This window comes from Caretta caretta, chromosome 2 (assembly GCF_965140235.1).
Source record: "Caretta caretta isolate rCarCar2 chromosome 2, rCarCar1.hap1, whole genome shotgun sequence".
NCBI lineage: Eukaryota > Metazoa > Chordata > Testudines > Cheloniidae > Caretta > Caretta caretta.
Genome location: NC_134207.1, coordinates 76,981,729 through 77,001,270, shown reverse-complemented (window position 1 = coordinate 77,001,270; position 19,542 = coordinate 76,981,729). Strand labels below are relative to the sequence as shown.

The 19,542-nt window shown below is 42.6% G+C and overlaps 1 protein-coding gene across 1 annotated transcript; it reads left to right on the top strand.

Moving 5' to 3' along the window:
* Positions 1–1,284: 1,284 nt before the first annotated feature.
* Positions 1,285–19,201, top strand: RNF125 (ring finger protein 125). Its single transcript, XM_048837178.2, has 6 exons — positions 1,285–1,803; positions 11,154–11,307; positions 13,594–13,688; positions 14,222–14,312; positions 17,088–17,195; positions 18,259–19,201. The coding sequence occupies exons 1-6, from the start codon at positions 1,637–1,639 to the stop codon at positions 18,349–18,351; spliced, it is 708 nt and encodes a 235-aa protein (XP_048693135.2). The 5' UTR covers positions 1,285–1,636; the 3' UTR covers positions 18,352–19,201.
* Positions 19,202–19,542: the final 341 nt, after the last annotated feature.

Sequence of the window (19,542 nt, the reverse complement as noted above, 5' to 3'; positions counted from 1 at the left end):
GGCTGACGTGGTGGGCAAGGGGAGGTTCCAGCACTCCTGCTGGAGTGTCCAGTTTTTAAATATTACAAAGTTGGCAACCCTATCTAGTCACAATACAGAGGGACGAAGGGGGAAAGGGATGCAGGTACAATATAAAGGCAAAAAGAACAGGAGTACTTGTGGCACCGTAGAGACTAACAAATTTATTAGAGCATAAGCTTTCGTGGTCTACAGCCCACTTCATCGGATGCATAGAATGGAACATATAGTAAGAAGATAAGGTGGAAGTTGCCATACAAACTGCCCCGCAACTTGAAGCAAATACTCTCCAGCAACCACACACCATACAACAAAAACATTAATCCAGGAACCTATCCTTGCAACAAAGCCCGATGCCAACTCTGTCCACATATTTATTCAAGTGACACCATCATAGGACCTAATCACATTAGCCACGCCATCAGGGGCTAGTTCACCTGCACTTCTACCAATGTGATATATGCCATCATGTGCCAGCAATGCCCCTCTGCCATATACATTGGCCAAACTGGACAGTCTCTACGCAAAAGAATAAATGGACACAAATCTGACATCAGGAATCATAACGTTCAAAAACTGGTAGGAGAACACTTCAACCTCTCTGGCCACTCAATAAAAGGTTTAAGGGTGGCAATTTTGCAACAGAAAAGCTTCAAAAACAGACTCCAACGAGAAACTGCTGAGCTTGAATTAATATGCAAACTAGATACCATTAACCTGGGTTTGAATAGAGACTAGGAGTGGCTGGGTCATTACACATATTGAATCTATTTCCTTATGTTAAGTATCCTCACACCTTCTTGTCAACTGTCTAAACGGGCCATCTTGATTATCACTACAAAAGTTTTTTTCTCCTGCTGATAACAGCTCATCTTAATATAGCCTCTTACAATTTGTATGGCAACTTCCATCTTCTCTGTATATATATAGATATATATATATCTTCTTACTATATGTGCCATTCTATGCATCCGATGAAGTGGGCTGTAGCCCATGAAAGCTTATGCTCTAATAAATTTGTTAGTCTCTAAGGTGCCACCAGTACTCCTGTTCTTTTTGTGGATACAGACTAACAGGGCTGCTACTCTAAACCTCTAAATATAAAGGCAGAGGCTGAAGGAAGTTGAACACTCATTGAGTTAGTGCCCCCTAGTTAGTTTGGGGTGGTGTTGGTATCTGTGCTACCATGGACAATCGTGTCGCCGTCTGAACTCTTGCCAATGAAAAGAATCAGCATCTTCTTTGGCGTGGGGGGCAGGGAGGAAGAGGGACATAATTAAACAGCCAGAGCCAAAAAGGGAAGGCTGGCGCCAGGCCTCTTGTGTGCAGCTAAACTTCGGTGGGGGGGTGGATCGTGGACGCTAATCTCTGCTACGGTGCTTGTTTTAGCATCTGCGGGGCCTGCGCCGCCGTGTCCCCCTCCCCAGAGCCACACCAGCCTCCCAGTGGCTTCGTCTGACTCGAGTTGCGGAGAGGATGAGGGGGGAGGGCCGGGGCCGGCCCCCTCCCGCCCCCGCCCCATTGCTGCGAGCGACACAGGGAAACAGCAAAACCACCAGCCCGGCAGGACTGTCCGGCGGCCTCGCCGCCCGCGACCCGCAGCCGCTTGCCTCGCGCGATGGGCTCCCTGCTCAGCAGCGACAGCCGGGGCGCTGGCGCGGCTGCCCCTCGGTGCGCGCGGGATCTGGGGGGAGCTCCTGAGCAGCAGCAGCGGGTCCCGTCCTTTGACTGCTCCATCTGCCTGGAGGTGCTGCACCAGCCCGTGAGGACCCAGTGTGGCCACGTGTAAGCGCCGCCGTTTTGTGTCTGGCTCTAGCCGGGCAGAGTGGGTTCCTCCCAGCCCGGGGAAGGGGTTGGGGTACTGGAGACTTCCTCCCAACGGACCACCCGCACGCCCCTTGTTGGTTTTGGCTGAAGCCCGTCTTCTTCTGCGTGACAGATTGCCAAGAAAGGAGCAGGTCTTGGCGTATCTCAGTTGAGCCTCATGGTGTTACACCAGGACGAACTTGGCCCCAAAGAGTGTAAACAAACTGGATTTTTATTAGGAAGGAGAATTGGGCTAGTTTAGGATCAAAGCCAATGTTCTGTTTTTCAGCAGCGCCAAAGATTAAAACAAAAAAGTGAGGTTTTGTCTCTAAAACGATTTAAACCCCACCCCCCAAAGAGCTGGTTAACCTGGACTTTAAGGCAAGTGAGCTGGAGATCAGCTGAACAAGGGACGCTGGGGTTCTGTACCCAGGCCATCTGTACTAGCAATTTACTGTTTCCAAAGGGGGGTGATACCTTTGGGTGGAAAGGTGTGTTAAAAGTGGGAAGAATTATTGTTACTTTTTATCATTGTTATTCTACAGCCTATTCTTAACGTTTTTGGTAGAAAAAAGTCTCCAGGGAATTTGTCATCAATCAGTAACCCAGGCACATGCTAAGGTTTCAGTTCAGTTTCAGTGTCTAGCAGTTGTGTGATCAGCTACCTGGTGTGTTAGCTCGTTTTGGGCCTTTTCTATACTAGGATTTTTCTGACCTGTAATTTTCAGTGTGCAGCTCCACTAGAGTTGGTACTGGGGGAGAATGTGGGTGGCGTAAACCAGGTTCAAACAAGTTGAGGCATTTTTAACAGCATGTCAGATCAGGGTCAGATAGTATAGTGGTAAAAATGCCTGAGCCGTGCCTGTGTTACAGCCTCTGTTAATGCTACCTGTTGGAAATTGTGGGCCCAAAAGATTCCTACTGCAAACACAGCCAAAAAGTTGCTGTGTGTATTTGTCTCTCCTGGCTGAGCCAAGCACACAAATGCTATTAGTAGGATTTTTACACTTGAGGCAGCCAGGAAAACGAGCAGACCTTGAAACTAGGAAATCATGCCAGTCTGCACAAATACTTATTTATTCTGCCAAAGTTGGTAACAAAAAGCTTTGTTTAAACCGTGCTTGTGTTTGGAACTCCAAAGGAAGTTTCCTTTTGATTCAATAATTTAAATGGGAAAATTCTTTTCCAGAAGCACAGGAAAGAAAGAAAAAAGATTTGGGGCCTAATGCAAGAGTCTTTGCGCAGGTGAATTTCCAGTACACTAGTAACACACGAGAGGAAGGGCTGAAGGATAAGACTCAAATTTTTTGACTAAAGATTTAATATTTGGCCACAGGTGAGTTTTTAAAGCAGAGCAAGAAATACAAACCCAGAAAAAGCTCTATGAATTAGCTCAGAAACAAACACTATGAATGAAGTAGTCAAGTAATAAAAACCTAACATAACCTATGGCCAAAAATTTCCTCTTTAAAGGAAGGTTTCCGAGTAGCAGCCGTGTTAGTCTGTATCTGCAAAAAGAAAAGGAGTACTTGTGGCACCTTAGAGACTAACCAATTTATTTGAGCATAAGCTTTCGTGAGCTACAGCTCACTTCATCGGATGCATGTAGTGAAAAATACAGTGGGGAGATTTTATATACACAGAGTCTCTGTGACTCAAGTCCTGCGCCTAAATCAAGTTCTGACCAAAATGAAAACCCCTTAATTTCAAACTGCTGCTGCTTTTAACTCAAGTTGGTTGGCCTAGTAGCGGGTACAGGCTAAAGCTCAACTTGGTACAACTCATCACACTACGCAGGCTAAGTCTACTCATTTTATGCCACTGTCCTCCCAATACCTTCCTACAATTCCTCTCCATGTGCCCCTGAAAGACAAGTTCTTGCACAAGATTTCAATCAGTCAATCAATCATCCAGAAACTGTATTTGGAGAGCAGAGGAATAGGGCCCTCAACAAGATTCAAGGACAACATCCTGAGAAGCTCAGCATTTATTTCTTCTACCCCCATCCTGGCTGTTTTGTGGTATTTATGTATTTACATTTGTATTGACCAAATAAAACTGGAGAGCAAACTGTTTTAATGGTAGGACTCAGCTGTAGAGTAGTTTATGTTGTAGCCTGAAATGTATCCAGACTGCTTCCTGGTTAGTCAGTAGAGGGAAGAAGTCACTGCCCAGTAACAGAATATTATCTTGTACACAATAAATTCTTGTGTTTCCATCTGTCCTGATATGCTATATCACCCTTCCCCAATGGTGATTTGATAGGTAGGGTGGACAAAGGACAAACCGGTCTTATACCATGTGACATTAACGGGGCGGGCCCCTGACAACTCACCTGAACCATGATCATGGATGTTTATAGAAGACTATTAAACCCTGTCTAAAATACAAAAGTAATCCAGATTAAAACCTGGCTGTGAAACATGGCTGAGGTCAAATCATGTTAGAACATGGTTTATTCTTGGATAGAAAACATGTTAGGCCTGATGTACCACTCCCTGGTGCTTTGTGTAGTTGTTTACACCTGGCAAAGTAGGTGCAAAATGTCACCACCAGCCTGAGAATTCTGATTTGGTAGTATTCCACCTACTTTGCCTAGGTGTAAATTACTGTACAAGGGGCAAGGCAGTGGAGATTCAGAACCACTACAACTATTTACATTTTGGACATTCTCCAAAGATTTCCCAGTGTTGCTAACACCAGCTGAGCTCCAGCACCGTTAGCAACATTTAGAGCCCTAGGTCCAAATTCTTAGGACCAGTGTTACTGCACCGGGAAAGAAAGAAAAAAACGATATTATAATACAATTTTCCTGCATTCATATTCAAATGTGGTGGGTTTTTTAGTGCAGCTAGGTCCTTAGACCTTTTTAAATGTATAGTTTGAGTAAAGGACATTTATGAAAAACTCATTGTTCTCAGCCAATTTTTACATACTGCAGACCCATTGATTAGATTGCTATGATAATAATCTTTTTACTAGGGAAATATAAACTTCTGGTAACATGAGACACAATTTTTTTTCCAGCTTGTAATGGGATATTTACTCTGCCAGTAACTATGCTGCTTTGGATTATTGACCACAGGTCCATTGACTCCTTAGATAAGTTTGTCTCCTAACAGAGGCACACCTAGATTGCTAGTTTAAAAACGTATATATTTATCTGGATTAAGTATTGGTTGAAATGCAGTATCTGAACCTGCGAGTGATGGTTTAGCACATTCTGGATCAAAAAGGGAAATTTGAGGAAGCTATATTTGTTGCCCATTTTGTGCAATATACAGACTATGTTTCCTCACTGCATTTTTGGCTTTTGAACACATTGAAGGAGGAGAAAATGGAAAAATTAAGGTAAAAATGAAGTGAAAATATCAAAGTTTATTGCTTCTGTTCTCATTTCAGCAAGCCTAGACAAAACATCAGTAAAAGCTTTCAGCATGCTCACAGCATGATCTCAGAGAATCATGTGGACACTCTCTCTGGCAGTCTGCCATTTGTCAAGCATGTCCACAGAGAAATCTGATAACAGTTTTTGTGCACTTGCTGTTGAGAGCTTCACAGTGTAATTTCCATAGTCCTGACTTCATCCCATCACATCCTTGACAGCTTCGCTAATCTTAACAAACCAAATCCTGGTGTCTCTCATGTTAGTAGTAAGTCTCCTACTGACTTTAATGAGAAGAGGATTTAGTCCAGACTACCTGCTATTTTCAAACCTTATTTAACGTAATGAGGGTGGCAGGCCCTACCCCCACAATTGTTTTTTAAGAATCTGCTTAAGACTTTTCTTTGGTAACTCCACAACACAGCAAACAGGAGATCAAGAATGAGCTCTCAAAACTGGAGACTCTCATACAAAACCAACCTTCCACACAAACTTCCACGTGGCTGGACATTACCAAAACGAGACAAGCTATTTACAACACACACTTCTCTACAGAGGAAAAAGGACAGTAAACTATCAAAACTCCTACATGCCACAGGGGGCTACAACAGTAATACACTTAACTCACCCAACAATATTGTTAATCTATCCAACCACACACTGAGCCCGGCAGAAGAGTCTGTCCTATCTCAGGGATTCTCTTTCTGCCCCACCACCCCCACGCACATGGTACAGTTCTGCGGTGATCTGGAAGCCTACTTTCACCGTCTCCGACACAAGGAATATTTTCAACACACCACTGAACAGTGCACTGACCCACAGGAACCCTCCTACCAGCACTACAAGAAGAAGAACTCTGCATGGACTCCTTCTGACGGTCGAAATAACAGACTGGACTTCTACATAGAGTGCTTCCGCAGACGTGCACAGGCTGAAATTGTGAACACACAGTATCACTTGCCCCATAACCTCAGCCATACAGAACGCAACGCCATCCACAGCCTCAGAAACAACTCTGACATTATAATCAAAGGGGCTGACAAAGGAGGTGCTGTAGTCATCATGAACAGGTCGGATTATGAACAGGAGGCTGCCAGGCAACTCTCCAACACCACATTCTACAGGTCACTATCCTCTGATCCCCACTATCCTCTGATCCCTCTGAGGAGTACCAAAAGAAATTACACTATCTGCTCAAGAAGCTCCCTGCTATAGCACAGGAACAAATCTCCATAAACCTGGAAATCCTGGACACCCCATCATCTTGGGCATTGGCACTCTTACAGCAGGATTATCTGGCTATTTGGACTCTCTCCTCAGACCTACACTACCAGCACTCCTAGCTATCTTTGAGATATTTCCTGAGGAAACTACAATGCATCGGTGATCTTCCTGAAAACACCATCCTGGCCACCATGGATGTAGAAGCTCTTTACACCAATATTCCACACAAGGATGGACTACAAGCTGTCAGGAACAGTATCCCTGATGAGGCCCCGGCACACCTTTGTGACTTTGTCCTCACCCACAACCATTTCACATTTGGGGACAACTTATACCTTCAAGTCAGCGGCATTGCTATGGGTACCCTCATGGCCCCACAGTATGCCAGCCTTTTTATGGCTGACTTAGAACAACTCATCCTCAGCTCTCATCCCCTAGTGCCCCTCCTCTACTTGCGCTACATTGATGACATCTTCATCATATGGACCCATGGGAAGGAGGCCCTTGAAGAATTCCACCTGTATTTCAACAATTTCAACTCCACCACCAACCTCAGCCTGGACCAGTCCACACAAGAGATCCACTTCCTGGACACTACAGTGCAAATAAGTGATGGTCACATAAACACCACCCTATACCGGAAATCTACTGACCGCTGTACTTACCTACATGTCTCCTGCTTCCATCCAGGACACACCACACAATCCATTGTCTACAACAGAGGTGGGCAAACGACCGTCCTGCCCGGCCCCCAAGCTCCTGGCCTGGGAGGCTAGCCCCCGGCCCCTCCCCTGCTGTTCCTCCTCCCCTGCAGGAATGCCGCCGCGCGGGCAGCGCTCTGGGCAGTGGGGCTGCCTGCTCATGCAGGGCAGCACAGCAGCATGTCTGGCTCCAGCTGGGAAGCGGCGGCCAGACGTGCTGCTCGGAGCGGCGTGGTAAGGGGGCCGGGGTCAGGGGGTTGGATAAGGGGTAAGGAGTCCCAGGGGGCAGTCAGGGGACAGGGAGCAGGGGGCAATTGGATGGGGTGGAGGTTCAGGGGGTGGTGTTCAGGGGACAGGGAACAGGGGACGGTTGGATATGGCAGAGGTTCTGGGAGGGCAGTCAGGGGATGGGGAGCAGGGAGAGTTAGAGGGGGGGTTAGAGAGGGGGTGGGGTCCTGGGGGGCGGTTAGGGGCAGGGGTCCTAGGAGAGGGTGTCTGGGGACAAGGAGCAGGGGGGGTTGGATGGGTCAGGGGTTTTGAGGGGGGCAGGCAGGAGGCAGGAAGTGGCAGGGGGCAGATGGGGGTGGGTGCCAGGCTGTTTGGGGAGGCACAGCCTTCCCTACCCAGCCCTCCATACAGTTTCGCACCCCGATATGGCACTCAGGCCAAAAAGTTTTTCCCACCCCTACTCTACAGCCAAACCCTAAGATACAACCTCATTTGCTCCAATCCCTCAGACAGAGACAAACACCTACAAGATCTTTATCAAGCATTCTGAAAACTACAATACCCACCTGGGGAAGTGAGGAAACAGATTGACAGAGCGAGATGGGTACCCAGAAGTCACCTACTACAGGACAGGCCCAACAAGGAAAATAACAGAACACCACTGGCCATCACGTACAGCCCCCAGCTAAAACCTCTCCAGCACATCATCAACGATCTACAACCTCTCCTGGAATGTGATCCCTCGCTCTCACAGACCTTGGGAGACAGGCCAGTCCTCGCTTACAGACAGCCCCCCAACCTGAAGCAAATACTCACCAGCAACTACACACCACAGAAACACTAACCCAGGAACCAATCCCTGTAACAAACCTGGTTGCCTACTCTGTCCCCATATCTACTCTAGCAACACCATCAGAGGACCCAACCACATCAGCCACACCATCAGATGTCATTCATCTGCACATCTACTAATGTGATATATGCCATCATGTGTCAGCAATGCCGCTTTACCACATACATTGGCCAAACCAGACGGTCTCTACTTAAAAGAATAAATGGACACAAATCAGACATCAGGCATGGTAACATACAAAAGCCAGTAGGAGAATGCTTCAATCTCTCTGGACATTCAATAACAGATTTAAAAGTAGCCATCCTTCAACAAAAAAACCTTCAAAAACAGACTTCAAAGAGAAACTGCAGAGCTACAAGTCATTTGCAAACTTAACACTATTAATTTGGGCTTGAATAGGGGCCAGGAGTGGCTGGCTCACTACAAAAGCAATTTTCCCTCTCTTGGTATTGACACCTCCTCATCAATTATTGGGAGTGGACCACATCCACCTTAACTGAATTGGCCTTGTCAACACTGGTTCTCCACTTAGAATCATAGAAGATTAGGGTTGGAAGAGACCTCAGGAGGTCATCTAGTCCAACCCCCTGCTCAAAGCAGGACCAACACCAACTAAATCATCTCAGCCAGGGCTTTGTCAAGCCGGGCCTTAAAAACCTCTAAGGATGTAAGGTAACTCCCTTCTCTTCATGTGCCAGTATATTTATGCCTGTATCTGTAATTTTCACTGCATGCATCTGAAGAAGTGCGGTTTTTTACCCACGAAAGCTTATGTCAAAATAAATCTGTTAGTCTTTAAGGTGCCACCGGACTCCTCGTTGTTTTTGTGGATACAGACTAACACAGCTACCCCTCTGATACTCTGCAACACCACACCTCTATACCAATATATATTAATATTCTGCCTTAAAAGATACCTCCAAAGCCAATTCTGTCACATTTCCAATAAGACTGGTGTTTGACTGGATAATTCTTCCAGCTCCTTATACCACTCTCTTTCTAACTTTCCCAGTTTGTAGGCTCCAGTTTAATCTTGGGGTAAACACAATCCTGAGATGACTGAACTGCCTGTTGTGTTGTGAATCCATTTTTTCTCTCTTGAACAGGTCCAGAAAGAGGGTATTCCCACACCAGCCCCTATTCTTGGGCCGTTAGGGCTCAAATTAAGGGCTATGCCCCCCGATCCCTCCCGCTACTTACGGTGCACCAGCCAAGCAGGCTGGGCCATATCCAGCTGCTCTGTTTGAAACGATAGCCAGAGATCATAACTACATACTCCTGCTCCAAACAGGGCATATTCGTAGCCTTATGTTCCACAGTGATGTGTGTTCTATCACCCTGCGAGGATGAGGAACCCCAGTTAGCCAACCTTTACTCCACCTAGGTCTGCCAGAGATAATGGCAACTAATGCCCCTGACTCCTGTCTCCTCTGCGATGAGATGGAATCCTTGGCACATGCCCACCTCCAATGTGCAAGATTGCACCCACTCTTTTGGCTCCTCCAGAACCTCCTGCTGAGTTTCTGTTTGCACTTTACTCCACATCTATTCTGCTATGCACTCCCTATCTGTGACCCCAAGAAGTCATGTGACTTGCTAGTCAACCTCCTCCTAGCACCATGATGGCCATACCTCAGTCAAGGAGGAGGACACTCAACGGAGAGGTTCTCTGCAATAGTAGAGCCTACTTCCATTTCCTTGTCATTTCACTGGTCTGGGCAGAGTGTCTCTGGGCAGCATCCACTTACTCCTTGGACTCCTTTATGAAGCAGTGGGATGCTGTCTAGGGTTCTCTGCTTGGTGTCCCCATCTGGAACCCTTGTTTTGAACTTTTGACCCCAATTCCTATTCATGTTTTATCATTTGTTGTCTCATGGAATCTTGTTTTCTGAGTTCTGTGGCCCCTCCCTCAATTGAGGAGGTGGGCCTCTTGTCTAGGTGGACTTGGGCCCACCCTTCCAAAATTCAGATTAGCCCTCAAACCTTCCTCACGTCCCAATCCACCCCTATATCCCTCTTGCATTTGTTTTCTTTCTACTGAATACCATACTCTTAGATATACTATGATTTATCCCGTTGAAATTCAAAAGCATCTAATTGCCTCCATAGTTCATTGTGCATTTGTGATCTTATAGCCACTTCATTTACATAAAGTAACCTAAGCATTATCTTCCTGTCCAGGTTTTTAAGTAATTTACATAAATGTTAAAAAGGGTTGCAGACAAGTTAACCCCTTGTTATCCTGAACCCTTCACTATTTTTATTTTAGCCTAGATTCTACTGTCTGAATAAACCTCCCCTACTCTCATTCCTTCAAAAGTATTACAGCTTCTGCCATAATTTACTTGTATTCACAATAGCAAGTGCAGGAGAAATCTGCCAAACAAACCTACAGCTTATTGTTTTGAAGCCAAATATACAGCCCTTAAATACTTTTAGAGAACACACAAGCGCACAGTGATGCTGCAAAGCAGGGTTATTGTGGGTTTATATTCAGACCAGGGCTCTGACATTCTACCAACCCCCCAGGCAAATTATTCCTGCCAGAGGCAGCATTAATATGTGGGACATGGGCTGATCAGGTCAAGGGGCAACATGCTAAATTGTGGCATTTTTACTGCCTGCACCTACAGGAGTCACCCTTGCTACCATCAGTGTTGCTGTACTAATGGAACATTATGGATAAAAATTTTCCTATTGTAGAAACTCCAATGACCTGTACATTACTTTATCAACAAAGTTATAGAGTAGGATGCTACAAGCAAACAACACACCTATTAACTGACCAGATCTGCCATAGAAACTGATCATCATGCCATATTATATTAGTGATGACATATATACACACACACCCCCAACTGGAATGTCACCATAATTATGATTTATTTGTACTGCTTTAATGGAAAGTGTTTATATTTGTTTTAATTTCTTTATGCAGATTCTGTCACTCCTGTATTGTTACAAGTTTAAGGAATAATACATGGACATGTCCTTATTGCCGGTCTTATCTTCCCTCTGAAGGAATTCCAGCTACTGATATTGCCAAGAAGATGAAAACTGTATACCAAAACTGCACAGAGTGTGACACACAGGTTTGCAAGTCTAACGTTCATTACTGATTAACTCTAAAGATATTCTGTGCACAAGAAATGATAAGATTAAGGCCTCTTTTCTAGGCTGTGTCTACAGTTAAACTGCTACAGCAGCACACTGCAGTTGGTGCTTCAGCGTAGCCATACACTGCAGCAATAAGAGGGGTTCTCCCAGCGCTGTCATTGATCCACCTCCCCAAGACACGGTAGCTAGGTCAAGGGAAATGTTTTGCCATTGACCTAGTGCTGTCACCACTGGGGCTCAGGTCCCTTGAACTACAAGTCACACCCGGGTGTGGATTTTCACACCCTTGAACAATGTAGCTGGATTGACCTAATTTTTTAGCATAGACCTGGCCTCAGGGCAAGCAGAATATTTTGCTGTAGCAATGCCAGTCAATTTCCTCATGTAAACAAACTCTAAAATAAACTCAGTCAGACCAATTGGACCTACTTATCCCAGGTCCAGATTTGCCAGGGTTGAGTCTCCACTACCTTAGACTGTGGCCTTATTTAGACTAGGGAAAAAGTGCTTTTCTAAATTGAGTGAGCTCAGCTGCAAGAACCTACACTATAACAACCTGCTAGAATCAAACTAAAGGTGTTAAATTGCATCTACATTAGTGTTACTGGTGTTTTCCGTCAAGTTAAAATACCTCAATTGAGCTAACAACTGGAAAAAAAACCCACACCTTTTTTTCTTAATTTAGGCAAGGCGCTTGTGTTATCATTTACCCCTGTGCAAAGTTGCTTGTAAAATGTTACCATTGTGCACATGTGTAAATCACTAAACAAATTGCAAAGCAGTAGAGAATTAGGCCCATCATTTCTAACTTTGCAGGGTCGAGCAAGAGAATGAATTAGCAGGTCTGGACAAGGAAGACAGTTGATTCGTACTTTACTCATATACATTAATTTGAAAGTTCATACAAAACCAAAACATTTTGTCACTTTGTTCACAACCTTTCACTGCATACTTGTCCCCTTTTCATTCTGCATAATGAATACCTCATCCTGTTTTGATTTTAAGTATAGGCCAGAACAGCAACTCCTTCCTCATTCTTCTTTCTCAGTGTCTTACTTCCTTTTATCTTATCAGCTGCAAAATAAAACCTACTAATTCTTCTATATAAGCTGTAAGATGAACATATTGGAGCGGAATGCCAGAATGAAGGGATGAATTTAGGAAGTGCTGTTGTTATCTGATTAGTTAGATTACAAACAGCATCAGAAACATATCAGGAATGTTATATAATAGTGTGACTTTTATTTTTTATTTTCACCTTGTGTTTTGTATTTCAGAAAACTGTATTTCACTGGTAATGGATAGTTTAAGGCAGTGCCTTAATACTACTACATGTGCATTTTTGTAGTTTTTTTTATTTGAGACAGAGGCAACAGAAAATGTCATTGATATGTCAAGGAGTACAAGGCTCTTGTTGTTTTTCTTTGTAAAAAATACGTAAAGGACCTGGTTCACATAATTTACTGTAACATGGTCGTGAAGTAAAGTGAATGGGCCAGATCTCAGTTACATCCGTGTAAGACCCAAATCCCAGTCCCAATGAAGCCAATGAGAGTTTTGCTATTGACTTCGTCAGTATTAGGATTTGGCCCTCAGTCTAGTAAAAGTATCGTGGATTTTAGTAGAGTCAGTCCAGATTTGCACCAGTGTAACGGAGAGGAATGTGATCAAATAGGTCTTTTTACCTGCATAAGACCTGGTGGGTAGGACCCACTGTCTCCAACACTTCATTTCACGATCTAAAATGTTAGTCTGAAAACCAGGACAAAAGTCTCAAACTGCTAGATATCTAGTTCTAATTAATTTTACACTCAAAAACATGCACTTTTTTGATAGGTAATATTTTGAAATAATCTGCTCAGTCAGTAAGATCTTATAACTCCTGAGAAGTTGGGCTAATAATAGAAATTATGATATATTCTTAATGAAAATGCTACCACTCTAATGAAAATAGCTCTCAAGCAAACTGGCCTCTAAGTTTTCAGACTTGGTTTACAATAGGTTGATATAGCTATGGTGCTCAGAGGGGTGAAAAATCCAAGGAAAGGGAAAAACCCCTTCCATCGCTATAGTCTGCATCTACACTACAGGGTTATAGCAGCATGGCTACAACATCATAGCTGTGCTACTGTAGTGCAGATAATGTAAACCTGGCCTCAGAATGGCAAAGATAATAAGCTATGCTAAGTGAACAAGACCACCAGGTATATGACATGTCTGTTGGGCTAAAGAATAACAGGTTGCTTCTTAATATTGCCTAGGTATGTCTGAGTGAAATGAGAGTTCATTTAAGGACTTGTGAGCAATATATAGAAAAATATGGACCTCTACAAGAGCTTGGAGACACAGCAACGAGGTACAGCCCTTTGATGATCATAATGTGACCACTGTTCTATTGAATTTACTGTATATTGGTGTTGGGATAAAATAGTACAAAGTACAGCTGGTCAAACAATTACAAAAAGAAAAAAGGTCAAAGTTTGGAAGTTGTTTCCATTTCACAGGGTTTGACATGTAGCCATTTTCTGTTTTTTACAATTTGTCACTTTTTTATCAAAATGGTCATCAGTTTTTTTGTCTATTGAAACCCAGTAATAATGATTTTGAGAATGTTCTCAATAAGAAACAATATGAAATGTGACACTTTTCAAAAATAAAAAAAAATCAAGTCCACAGCTTTTTCATTAACGTTTTTATTTTTGAAAAAAGGCCATTTTTTATCACATTCTTCTTTGAAAAATTTCAACCATTGTATAGCATACTGCTAAGAATCAGCATTTTTAAATATTTAGGGTAAAATCCTCATTACTTTTTGGAAAACAAAATCTACCTGTGTTTTTTATAAACAAAGAAAGTCATTCATAATCATGCCATCTTTGTAATTCCCAGATATGCCTGTCCATTTTGCCAGTGTGAGTTGCATGAAGATGATCTAATGGACCATTGTCTCACTTATCATAGAACAGAAAGGAGAGCAGTGGTAACTATCTTTCAGTCAGTTATATGTACAAATGTGTACTTTATTGAACTTACATATTAAACTGATTGATCCTGTTTGGCTGCAGATACTAGGAGACATGATAACAGGTGGAAAAAAAGCATGAATTACAAACTTGGCTTGGATGACACAGTAATTACAAAAATAAGTGGCCTGCACCCAATCTGTACCAGTGATTCCACCACAGCTAGCGTGGGTGCTAGAAAAGAGTATCAAAAGTTCTATACTAGAAATACACCCATATGTCATGATGGCTCCAAAGGAGAGTTTATAGTTAGCCTTTTGGACTAATGACATGCATTTTCAAAATGCCATGCCACCAACAGTTTTACTAGATTCAGTGATTCTTCCACTTTTAAAATTCTGTATTCATCATTTCTCTCCATGGACCCAACATCAGCTCCTAACCTCCTATACTCCACTTTCTGTGCAGTATTTTCTGTCTATCTTGATAGTCCTCTTGCCTAGCACAAAACGATCTATGGATCATTATTTGAGAACTACTCCAGTGATTCATAAGAGCTACAAAGGACACACAGGACAAGGACAAATTATTACAGTTGTACAAACAAAACTACGTAGAATGGCCCCAAGCCTAGGGCTCCATGAGGCATAAGGGTCTGACTGTGGGGATCAAATTACAGGATTAAGACCTGTATATAGGCCTGATCTTGACAAGTTCTGTGCACGACTCTCACTGATTTCACTGGGAGTTGAATTTGCTTAAGACCTGATTCTGAGGGATGCCAAGTCAAAAAGTTAACAAATTGAATGACTGATATATGACACAACTATCCCTCATCACTAATAAAACAAAGGACAACACTCTCTTCTCCCTTATGGTGCAGGTTAGTTCTCAATCTGCTTAACTACTATCAGATTGATGTTAACATTTTGGTAGGTCTGTGTACATCACGGGTGGGCAAACTTTTTGGCCCAAGGGCCACATCTGGGTATGGAAATTATATGGCGGGCCAATGCTCACAGTTCCTGGCTAATGAGAGCTCCGAGGGGCGGCACTTGGGGCAGGGGCAGCATGCGGAGTCCTCTGGCTGCCCCTACACATAGGAACAGGAGTGGGACATGCTGCTGCTTCTGGAAGCTGTGCAGAGCCCCAGCATGCCCGGAGCAGGGCAAGTCCCAAACCCCGCTCCCCATTGGGAGCTCGAGGGCCAGATTAAAATGTCTAAAGGGCCGGATGCGGCCCCCGGGCCGTAGTTTGCCCACCCCTCGTGTATATAGTATTGGGAGTACAAATTAAGGAAAGAACAAATAAGGTTACAGTTGAACATTGGGTTCACCATTAAGAGTTACTACCCTAGCAGATCATATTTTGCCAAATTTTAGTTGTGTGGTTTTAAATTAGGTTCGGCATTTATTTGTTCAAGTCTGCTGATTGTTCAGCAGATATAGAAGCCAACCTGGTAATTGTCAAACAAAAATGTTACATTTTTTAGCATAAATATGTTTATTTATAGTACTTAGAGCAAATGCGTAAGCAGTAGCTGTGTGCAGTTATGGGGCAGAATAAGGCCTTTACAACTTAGTTAACCCTCTTGTGTTAAAAGGTCTCACTCCACAATTAAACAAGTTTATCCCTTATACACCAGTAAATAATATACATTACACAGCATTTCATTAAAATGGTGTAACACCTTCCTTGAAAACCTCACACAAATATACAAACTATAGTTTAATTTAAATAATGTTTAGATTATAGAACAAACCCCCAAAAGAGTCAAGAAATTCCTCTATGTCACATTGATGTCATAGCAACATGACCTATAAATGTGACTAACTGGTACAGCAAGAGCATAGACACTGCTCATTGCATAATTTGTTACCAGAATCCTGCCACATAGCAAAGGGTTCTCCAGGGCAGGTTGGGGAAACACTCCATAGGGCAGTGGTTGCAGCTAGAAGACTGGCCTCTCCCCTTAATCTTGAAACCCTAGAAGTGTAGGACTGGAAGGGACCTCAGTAGGTCATCTAGTCCAGTCCCCTGCATTCAAGGCAGGACTAAGTAATAACTAGATCATCCACCCTCCATGGGATGTATTGTGTGGGTTGGCACATTAGATATCTGTTTCTGAGAGTGCTCAGTTGAGGTTCATGGAGAGATTCTGGTCTGCTGTTTCTACCTCCTCTTTCATACCAGAAGAGCACAGAGCACGATTTAGCTCTAAAAGTATCAGTCAATAAGTTAGCCTTTTAAACATGCTATTCAAATGCTGTTTTAATGTGTACTAATATTTTTATGATATGATTTGAAGTAAATGTTGCAACAATTACAATGGTTAGCTATATTGCAGAGGACCAAAAATTATGAAGGAACTAAAATCTCCTTCCAAAACAATGAAGGCATTTTTGTTTTAAGTAGCACAGTAAACCACCACATATTTTCAGTGGAAAAGTAAATCATGTGGCACATAGGTTGGGAGCACAACAAATAACTTTTCATTTTACAGTCTTGGGTTAGCCGGTAGCAGGGAAGGAGTTAAGCATGAGATGAGGGCAGACAGACACCCCCATGGGATCACTGAACAGAAAACGCGCAACTGGGATTAACCTAACTTTACTGCTGGACTGCAGGTATATTGTGTTTGGCAGTAAATATATTTATGTCACTCAAAGAAAGCCATTTAGCTATTACTGTTCCAGATATTTCACATTTCTCTCCCCTTAACACTGATAATATTTCCTTCTGCAACGTCTTTGTAATGAAAACTCAATATTGATAGTTTTTCCCGTTTACAGTACTGTCCAATTTGTCGTTTAATACCTGGTGAAAATCCAAGCTATTTTAGCAGGAATTTTATAAGGCACCTTCAACTCAGACACACATTCTACCATGAAGATTACATAGTGAGTAAATAATATAATCATTTTTATAAGCTACTGTCCTGACTTCTTTACATATCTCCCTCTGTACCTCTGACAATCAATATGTCATATGAGGGTATGCATTAAATTGTCAGAATGTCATGCTTAGGATACGTTGTGAGGTTACGAAGAAGTAATAGATATTAGTGGGGGCAACAGACTCTAGTGGTAAGAACGCAAGACTGAGAGTTGGGAGACATGGATTCTATTCCCATTTCTGCTGCTAAGTCATGGTGTAACCTTTGGCAAACACTTAACCTCTCTCTGTTCCTCAACTTACCCCACTGGCTTCAATGGATTGAGCTATTAAACAACAGCTACTTACACTCTCCTAACTCGATAAAATTTAGACTATACATAACAAGAGTTGAAACACTATTAAAAATATCAAAAACATTTTTTCAGTGGTTTCCTTTATCGCCCTGACTGACATTCATCCAGACATCATATTGAAAAAAAGAGATGAATCCAATACTTTCTAAAGTGAGGGCAAACCCCTGAGGAAGTGGTGCCAGACTTGAGAAAACCACATGTGCCATCAATAAAATGTTAATCTATACTACATGCATATAAGAGTAATACACCTGGGTTGGATAATATTTTATTGATGGCTCATGTATTTTTTTTATCTTCTTTGCCACAGAGTGCTGAGATACGCAACATTTTGTTATTTGTATATATAATTACATAATATGCATCTGTGTGTCTGGGGCCTGTAATAAATACCTTAGGAGTTACTGGTGTTTGCATATCATATTTTACTTGTCAGTCTCTTCTGGCATTCTTCCTTTTATAATTAAATTTGTTTCATAGTAAAGATTTCACCCACGATAAATTGTCAATGCTTAAAACTGAGTAGTATAATGTAAGTCCCCAATCCTGCAAACTACTTATGTATGTGCTTAACTTTAAGCATGCATATAGTTCCACTGAAATCAATGTTTTGTTGGGTCATGGTCTAATCAAGCTCTCAAGAATAGAAATAGCTTGTTAAAATGGTAATTGTTTTTATCTGCCTAAATATCTTTTTCTTTTCTTATTCCAGGATATAAACATAGTAGAAGAAGCCCTTATTGAAAACGTTCTACACCAGTCATTTTTAGAATATGTGCATGTGAATCATCCAAACAGCACATAATTCTACTGAAAAGGGTGGGATAGATGTTCAACAGATTACGTTGTTCATTCAGATTCAGTTTTTACAGTTACTGGGACGTTGTCAGATTTTAGACTTAAACAGGTTGATTGAAAAAATAGTTTTGTTTTTAAATTAAATTCCAACTCCATCAGACAAAAATGTAAAAGATCACGCTGCCATATTGCTGTTTTTGAACACCTAAAATGCAGTAATCACTGTCTGCCTGTACTACCTTATTCCTCATTGACAAACACCATTATCTTTATACAAAGGGAAAGCAATGACTGGAGCAGAGAGCAGCTTGTGCTCGCACATTCCATGAGCAGGCCACAGTCGCCATGATACTGCTGATGATGTTGCAATGCTTGGGCCAGACAGCAAACAAGGCACAGCCATTTTTGGATTCTGTAGCCTATCAGACTGGGCGGGGAGGGAGCTCAGGGCTTCTGCCGTGCACCAGGGTGGTGGGGCTAGGGTCTTCTCTGCCCAGCAGGGATGGGGGTCTCAGGACATCAGCAGGTGCCTCATGTGGAGAAGGAGCCCCGGCAGTAGCACCCCGGCTCTCAAACTACTGAAGATTGTCGTATGCGGCTCGGAGGCTCATTACGTTTGGCCACCCCTGCTCTACAGTGACCAGAAGATAGGGATATAGCCTTGTTTCAAAACGTACCTCCAACAGAGAAGTAAGCACACAAACTTCTTTGTGTAATTCCACACATTTTCATTGTTGAGATTTCATTTCACAAATACGTTTTATCATGAGGAATAAAAAGTTGGCAGGGCCATTGATTTAATCTAAAAAAATAGTCTGATTTAAAACGCTTTCCTTCAAATAAATGTTCTTCATAAACCTCTGCTGTCTGATTTCTTTTTACATGTTGTCTATGTCAGTGGCAAAAATGACATGAGATTTACAAGGTTGGTGCCACGCTATATATTGCTCTATGGCATACTACTTGTCAACATCAAGGTCACAGCTTTATTAAAGGATTAAGATTTACAACAACATTAACAACATGAACACCTTCACATAAACCTCCCTATAGTTTACTTCTCTGAGGTCAACAGCCCGATTTCTTCCCCTTCCAGAAGCTGCTTACCAATAATTACTGCAGTCTACTGAATAAAGTTCAAATGGACCAGCACTTTCTTTTTATTATATTTTGCTCTTTCTATAGTACTCTTTACAAA

Excerpts from the sequence above, each read along its gene's own strand:
- RNF125 (XM_048837178.2), top strand. The coding sequence starts at position 1,637 with ATGGGCTCCCTGCTCAGCAGCGACAGCCGGGGCGCTGGCGCGGCTGCC. Across the intron at positions 11,308-13,593 it reads GCACAGAGTGTGACACACAG|GTATGTCTGAGTGAAATGAG; the intron begins GTTTGCAAGTCT and ends AATATTGCCTAG. Across the intron at positions 13,689-14,221 it reads CTTGGAGACACAGCAACGAG|ATATGCCTGTCCATTTTGCC; the intron begins GTACAGCCCTTT and ends TGTAATTCCCAG.